Source organism: Vicia villosa, linkage group LG4 (assembly GCF_029867415.1).
Source record: "Vicia villosa cultivar HV-30 ecotype Madison, WI linkage group LG4, Vvil1.0, whole genome shotgun sequence".
Lineage (NCBI taxonomy): Eukaryota > Viridiplantae > Streptophyta > Magnoliopsida > Fabales > Fabaceae > Vicia > Vicia villosa.
The window spans coordinates 138,505,115-138,513,709 of NC_081183.1; the positions used below are offsets into that span (position 1 = coordinate 138,505,115).

At 32.9% G+C, this 8,595-nt stretch overlaps 1 protein-coding gene across 1 annotated transcript; it reads right to left on the reverse strand.

The window, feature by feature from the left end:
* Positions 1-5,699: 5,699 nt before the first annotated feature.
* On the reverse strand, positions 5,700-7,769 carry LOC131597950 (protein EDS1L-like). The gene is made up of 2 exons (XM_058870607.1): positions 7,761-7,769; positions 5,700-7,676 (listed from the first exon to the last, which is right to left on the reverse strand). The coding sequence occupies exons 1-2, from the start codon at positions 7,767-7,769 to the stop codon at positions 5,919-5,921; spliced, it is 1,767 nt and encodes a 588-aa protein (XP_058726590.1). The 3' UTR covers positions 5,700-5,918.
* Between the last annotated feature and the right edge of the window lie 826 nt (positions 7,770-8,595).

Here is an 8,595-nt window from a genome sequence, read left to right on the forward strand (position 1 = left end):
TTTCTGAATATAATATCATTCCTAATCAACCACAAACTACAAACTACAAACAGTAGCCAAACCACACACAACCTTCCTTACCTCTTTTTACTTTCTTGTGATTGCAAAACAAACTCCACCTCAAAAAACTTTCTTTAAAACCACCTGCTTTATAATCTAACAAACCAAACCAATCGGCCATTTCCTTCCAAATCGAATGCACAACCCGATAACACAAAAGAGAATGCGCCGAAGATTCACCGACCCCATCATAGAAAACACAAGAAAGATTGTTAGAAGAAGAAGAAATACCTCTATAAACTAATTAATATTAATTTTTTAAAATTGTAATTTAATTAATAATACTTTCATCACTTTCAAATCCAATATATTTTATTTTATATTGATAATATTTGTGGGTTGTGAATATATCAATATTTGATAAAGGGTAATCTAATAAAATCATTTTTTATGGTTTTTGATATGATGATGGTGGCTCTAACGGCAAGAAGTCTAACCTGATTCGTTTGGGGTTGGAAAACAATTCACTTGCATTTTTGTTTGGTCTTTGTGATTGTTTATTCTCTTGTTTTTTATTTTTTTATACTCTTATATTGTTTTAGGATTATGTTTTTTTTTGCAGATTTCCATCTTTATTATTATTAATATATTTTATCATTAAAAAACGATCTTTCTTGAAATTCTTTTAACCTGCGGTTGCTTTGCTGGTTGATGGGGTACGAGGTGGCTTGCATTCTCAAGTGTTTTCTTTGACTCTATAAAATGTATTGGTATTTCTGCTGCTTTGCAATATTTCATAGGTTGTATTTTTATGGAGTAGTGGCGGTTTTTGTTGTTATGTCATTTCTGGTGTTAGGCTTGTCACCTGTAATATGGCTGTCATTAAAACTTAAAACTTCCAATATTGGCATACCTTAAATTTGTGTGTGTTTAATGTTTAATAATTACCTTGCCTCTTAGAAAAAACTACCACAAAAAGGTGAGTGATAGAAAGAGTGTTGAAAACAAATTAATTAGAGTGACAAGAATAACTAAACTGGTATGAATCAAAAGTTAAACAAAAAAAACTAATTGGTCTGTGCCCTTCACAAGGTCCGTAGCGAAAGACCCATGGACCTTTCTACTTCAGCTGCAAGTCAGAGCTTGCAAAATCAATAACAAACCAACACAAAATGAACTCTTATTACACCTAAGAGTATCCATATCCATGACACTCATTTTTGTGTCTTAAATGGACCCTATTTGATATTTAATATTACTTCATATTTATAATAAATTAAATCATTCAATCATATTTTCTAAATATCCATATATTATCCAAAAGTTTAAAAAGATAAGGAAAAAATTATGACACAGTGGTGTTTTTTTACCTCGGTGATTTAATTATACAATTATCCAAAACACTCTGATACAATAGTATTGATTAGTGTGAAGCCACTTTCAAACCTACCCGATGCGCATGCTAGCATACTTTAAAACATCCACAATCACTTCCTTTCTGCACAAAATTTCTGATCCACCACATTAGGATTTCATAAAATAAATGGAAGAATCACTACTAAAAATATGGCATTTGAGAAAAGGTATTTACATCAGGTATAAAAATATATGATGTAAACAATATTTGTCAAAGGATTTTACATCAGACATTTATTTTCAATAATAAGAAAAATATTTGATTTAGGGAAAAATATAATACGGTGGCAGTTTGGTAAATAAAAGGATTTTTGTTATAAAAGGTCATTACATCGGGCCAATTTCCCAACCCATGTAAAAAGTCCAATGATTAAAAAAATAAAAATACTGTGGCAGTTTGTTAAATAAAAGGATTTCTGTTATAAAAGGTCATTATATCAGTCCAATTGCCCAACCGATGTAAAAAGCATATAACCCTAATATAACGTGGCATACTGAAGTAAAAAAAGGCCTTTTTCCACAAAACCCTAATATTCTTTACCATACTCATTCATTCCCAAAACCTTGTTCTTTGTTTCCACCGCTGCATCCTTATCTGCGATCACCCACCTGCCATCTCTATTTCTCCAAACCACAACAACCTTCATCCGCCATATCCATGCTTCTTATTCCGGTCCGCTATTCCACAACAACCTTCCACACCGTCACTATTGTACCGCCGCTCAACACATAACTCTCTAGCTTCCATAACCAGCTTCGACGTCATTATCGGTAACTCTTACTTTTCATTAGTTTTCTTTCTTTTTGTAGTGACTTATTTGATTGAACATCGCATGTCTAAATATTACTGCTTATGTGCATCGCATATGATTTATGAAGTCTAAGGATAAAGTATAATTGGTGATGGTTAAGTGTGAATTAGGTTTTGTTATGCCAAATTCAAGATTGAATCACTTCAAGTGTTGATTTTTGCAGTTTCTCTCTGAAAGTAAGACACTTTCGTCGCTCATTATCTCTTTCAAGGTCAGTTTCTGCCAAGTATTAATATGTATGCAACTTTTTGCTGTCTGATTTGAACTGTATAGGTTTTTTAGTTTTTATGCTTCCGCGTAATTGGTAAAATTATTTTCATAAAAATATGGTCATCTAAAAGTGTATCATGTGATTATACTTGGCATATACATCTTAGGTAGGTGGTATCATATGGTCAATTGAAAATATAAAACACGTCTTACACCAATGGCTTGTCTAAATTTAATGCTTGATGGTGATTCCCGTGATGGGATCCAAATAACTTGATAGGAAGAGATGATATTATGCTATTCAATAGACTTATCAGTATAATTCTTCATGTGGAAACGTGGCGGGGGTGTTAATAAAGTGGTTGTCGGCTTGGCCGCTGAATATAAATGTTCATTAGGGTTAACTCTCTTGTTTTCTAGTTGTAGCCTTTTGCGACGACTTGGGAACTACATGTTAGGATCTTGATGGCATGTGGTGCTCAAATGCCTGCAACTTTATGGTATGAGGTAATGATGTTTTGTTGATGAGCACCTCTGGAACACCTTAATATTGTGACTGACAATAAAACTAATGTTGTATTGATTATAGACATGGTGACATGGTCTTCCATTGTTGTAGACTTGATGACAGTAGATGGGTGAGTTCCAATCTAAAAGCTGGAGCACTCTGAACATAATATTATTGATAACAACAATTGCATATCAGCAGTGATACAATTCAAAAACTACAAATAACCTATGCTCTAAGTTATGGGTCGAGGTTATCTTTCTCTTTAGGATTTCTTTTGATTGTCCTATATTGAGTTGGTTATGTTACCAATAATTGGTTCTAGGTATCACGTTCCGCTCACAATAGAATTTTAACGCTTATGCATGACAGAGTTCAATTACCTCCCCCCTTGACTCTGCTCATCTGGTAAATTGATTTCATCCTTTTGGTTACACCAACTTTGATGTGGAATTTGTACTTGTGAAGTAAGTCATCAAACTTTTCACATCACATTCTGGATATTTACTTGAGTTTTGTTCGTTTGAATATTTGCAGATCCCATACGAGATTCAAATCCCCAAGTTCATCTGTAAGTTTTATCTAATTGAATAGTTTGAGATTACTTAGAAAAGGGAAACTTGTGGGACAATTACAGTTGTATTAAGATTTTGTTTACATTTGCAGCCTAGACATTACCAGAGTCGCAATCCTAACCAAAGTTCAAGGAGCCTATAACAATCTCGTTTAGCTTATAAGTATGTCATAATTGTCTTCAAACTCATAATCATTATTAAGTGCTTGTAGTTAATTATAATTCTATATTTAATCTTATGATAAGTATTCACTAATTATGTCATTCATTTATAGACAAGACAACAACATAACTCTACTCAATATGGGTACTATGTGATGAAAAATATGTTGGATATTGTCTCTGCCAATATAACCGAGTCTTGGATGAAGGTAATAAAAATAATTTTACTTTGTTATTTACTTTGCATTTTGTAACTTAATGTGATTTTTACAAGAATAACTCTATATTGTTATTTACGAATTGTAGGTATTTGATAACCCAACATAATTAACACAAGATGATTTGTATGATTTTGCGACTCCGTTGGACAAAATGTTTCTTTGAGTTATATAAAGATTAAGCTTTATCTGGTGAGTTATATGGAATTGTTTATAAATATATATATATATATATATATATATATATATATATATATATATATATATATATATATATATATATATATATTAGAGTTTTTTGACTTTGGTGTTGTCTGCTGATGTTAATTGGTGTTATTGTTTATTGTCAGCAAATGTGATTTTGGTGTTGTTTACCGAAGCTACAACTCATCTTCTTGTGGATTGCATGTTGGTATTTCAAGTGTGGGAAAGGACTTATAAATAGTTGAATATTTTTGTATGGTTTCACTTGTTTTGTTATTGTTGTAGTAGTCCACAGTGTGTAAACTTCCTTATAATTTTGTACACTTGTGTGTATCTTAGATTAATACTTTTATAAATCAATTGTTCATTTTGAAGAATATATATGTGCATCCTAACTATTTCGTGCAATGAAATTATCCTTCACTGGTTAGAAAAGTATGAAAATAGCGACATAAATGTGATCTGTGTGATGTGTGAAAAATATGAAAAATAGCAACCTAAATGTGGTCTGTGTGATGTTGAAAAAATATGAAAATTTAGGTACAAAAAAATTACTGAAAAAACACCTTGATTTCACTAAAAAGTAGCAAACATATTACATTTGGCCATTGTGGCAACCGATGTTAAAACCTATATATTACATCGGGCCATTGGGGCAACCGATGTTAAAACCTATATATTACATTGGGCCATTGGGGCAACCGATGTTAAATTTTGCAAATTTTTTTTTAAAAAAAAAATTGGATTTTTTTCACATCAAACATAACATTCAACCGATATGGTATGTGGATTTTTCACATCAGGCTGTTGCCCGATGTAAAATGTCTTGAATTTACTTGGATTTACATCGGACCAGACCCGATGTAAAATGTACTTTTTGCCCGATGTAAAAAATATTTCCTACATTAGTGAATATAAAATGATTGAGCATTATTAACTGTGAGATGATGTTTTTTTGGTGGTCTTGGTATTGTTTTCTCATTAGATGCTGGTATAGGTGGGTTTTTTTGTCTGGTGTTAATTGTTGGTTTTATTTAGGATGTCATATTGTGTTTTGCTAATATATCAGGTGCAATATAGGTTGTTTTGTATTCTTTTGGGCATTTCTGATGCCTTAGTTTTATATATTTATCCTTTTGCTCTTGAAAAAAAAAACTACTAATATATTTATAAAAACATTTATGGTAATCTTTTTATTTTCGTTAGCGACCTTCTATATTAAAGGGTCAAAAAATGAAAATTGGAAGAATATATAAAGATAGACCAGTAATAAAAGATTTATTGTAATAATCATTTAATATTTGGTAGTGCTCTTTTATTAGGATCTTGTATCTTCCTTCCCAATACTATTGGATGGATGGACTCTATATTATCAACTTTCAAATAGCACTATCATTATTCATTACCACACTTTAAAGTTAAACCACTATATATAGTGCGTTATTTTTTCAACTCTCCAAACCAAAAGAAAAACTCTTTCTCGTACAAAATGAGAAACATGATAGGAAGCTAGCCTATCAAAAGTATGAAATTAGGGTTCAACAATAAAAGAGAAAAGACATTAAAAACAAACTAAGAAAATAGAGATAAAAAGATAAACTTTGATTTCTTTGATTGCTTCAAATGTCTCTATGAGACTACATTATATAACATTCTTAATGGATAATAATAACATAAAAGCCCAAACACTACTAAAAGCCCAATAACCATCCTAATAATAATACTACTAATATAAATCATATAATACCCTTCTATCATTGCCGCGGGGTTCACTTTAACCTTGTCCTCAAGGTTCTAAAGTAAAACTTAAGATGCTAAATAGTGATTGCTACATTAATCTTTCCTGGATCCCATTGCTTGAATTTGGAGAGCCAAACTTTTGTGCACACCTTCAATTGTCCACCAAGATCCCATACTCCCGTAAGCTCGAGCCTCTTCACGTTTGCTTGGAAATCCTTTGTCTCTGTTTGCACCTTGAAGGAATCATAATAACCTTTTCCTTTGTTTATCTCACAGGTTGCTTTGTACTCTTCCAAATACCTCATGCTTGGCACAGCCTTCTCCTGAATCTCCTTTTTTATTTTCTCCTCATTTCTTTCTTTTTGCTTTTCTAACTCACCAGCTGCTCTAAGGCACAGCCGTGCTCTTACGCTCAGTCCAAGGCTATCCAAGGCGGCTGCAATATCGGTATTAAGAGCATCACCAGATGACAAGGGAAGGTCATCAAGTTTGTTTAAGTGCACCACATTTTGCATTCCCAAACTCTCCTCTAATTCAGCTTCATAGGCTAGATGTTGCAGTAAGCTTTTGTTGGCAACTTCAGAAAGCTGTGTCGAATCTTTTAGCTGAGCAATATGAAACATGAGTTGTAAAACGGCGTCTGAGTTATTTACCACAATCAACTGGCCATTACCATTGCAGAAAATGTAAGTTCCAAAGGGTCTATAAGGGCTTAACTCAACAAAATTTGTCATAGTCTCCAGCAGCAAATTTGTGTTTCCCATCAGATTACAAGCAACATGCCTTGTAACAGCTGCTGCATTCCTCATCACGGTCGAGTAAAATTCACAACTCAAACTCTCTCTTATTGAATCCTGAGATTCAAAGTTGTTGTCGTCGGGAGTCAAAAGCTGAAGAGCAGGACTAAGAATTTTTTCAATACTAGAAAAAGGAGCAAGAAAAATCCTTGGCACTATGTCATATATCATGACAAAGTGTACGAAGCGACGAGACCAGTTTTGTCTGTTTGAAGCATGAGAGAATATATGATTACCAACCAAAGGAGAACCAAAAGTAACACACATGGGTGACTTATGCTGAATTTGGTTAAGATTCTCTTCTAATGCCCAAAATGTTACAAGAATGGCCAACACAGCACCTGAAGAATGACCTGTAAACACTACTTGCTTCCCTTCTGCCATACCTTTCTTCACCTCCTCATCGTAATTAAGAAGTAAATTTGCCAGCCCATGAGTTCCACCGAGATCGAAAAGAAACAGCCCATGAGTTCCACCGGGATCGAAAAGAAATATGAAGTTTGTTAGTAGCATTACCGAGAATGTGTTTGTAGTCATCTTCCCGACATGCTGCAGACTTGTGTTTGAAGTAATAATAGTTTCTTTGGGAAGATAGAGGAAAATGAAGTCCCTGTTTGGCATTTGATCAAACACCTTGCTTGCACTATTCAGGTAATTTATTTGACAATATGTGTTGAAGATATCAGTCCCATGAACAGAATAATTGTAAGCAAACAAAGCCAAAATCATTGTCGTGATTGAAGGTGGCAATAAGAGTGGACCTGGATCGAAAGGCAATGAGAGTTGAAGGAGGCCATCTATTTTTGCAAACTTCGTATGTGTGTGGAAAAAAACTTGTGCACGTTGCAAGTTAATAGTTTGTGTTTTTGACTGTTGTTGCTTCTTCTTCAAATTGGAATCAATATGTTTTGAGTGTAAAAGAGTATCGGCATTGTAAACCCTCAAAAGTGGTGAATCAGGTGGTTTACGTGGAATTGCAAAATTTCCATCATAGTGAAACTCTTTGTCATTGACGGCAGCCTCGACCTTGATAATCTAACAAACCAAACCAATCGGCCATTTCCTTCCAAATCGAATGCACAACCCGATAACACAAAAGAGAATGCGCCGAAGATTCACCGACCCCATCATAGAAAACACAAGAAAGATTGTTAGAAGAAGAAGAAATACCTCTATAAACTAATTAATATTAATTTTTTAAAATTGTAATTTAATTAATAATACTTTCATCACTTTCAAATCCAATATATTTTATTTTATATTGATAATATTTGTGGGTTGTGAATATATCAATATTTGATAAAGGGTAATCTAATAAAATCATTTTTTATGGTTTTTGATATGATGATGGTGGCTCTAACGGCAAGAAGTCTAACCTGATTCGTTTGGGGTTGGAAAACAATTCACTTGCATTTTTGTTTGGTCTTTGTGATTGTTTATTCTCTTGTTTTTTATTTTTTTATACTCTTATATTGTTTTAGGATTATGTTTTTTTTTGCAGATTTCCATCTTTATTATTATTAATATATTTTATCATTAAAAAACGATCTTTCTTGAAATTCTTTTAACCTGCGGTTGCTTTGCTGGTTGATGGGGTACGAGGTGGCTTGCATTCTCAAGTGTTTTCTTTGACTCTATAAAATGTATTGGTATTTCTGCTGCTTTGCAATATTTCATAGGTTGTATTTTTATGGAGTAGTGGCGGTTTTTGTTGTTATGTCATTTCTGGTGTTAGGCTTGTCACCTGTAATATGGCTGTCATTAAAACTTAAAACTTCCAATATTGGCATACCTTAAATTTGTGTGTGTTTAATGTTTAATAATTACCTTGCCTCTTAGAAAAAACTACCACAAAAAGGTGAGTGATAGAAAGAGTGTTGAAAACAAATTAATTAGAGTGACAAGAATAACTAAACTGGTATGAATCAAAAGTTAAACAAAAAAAACTAATTGG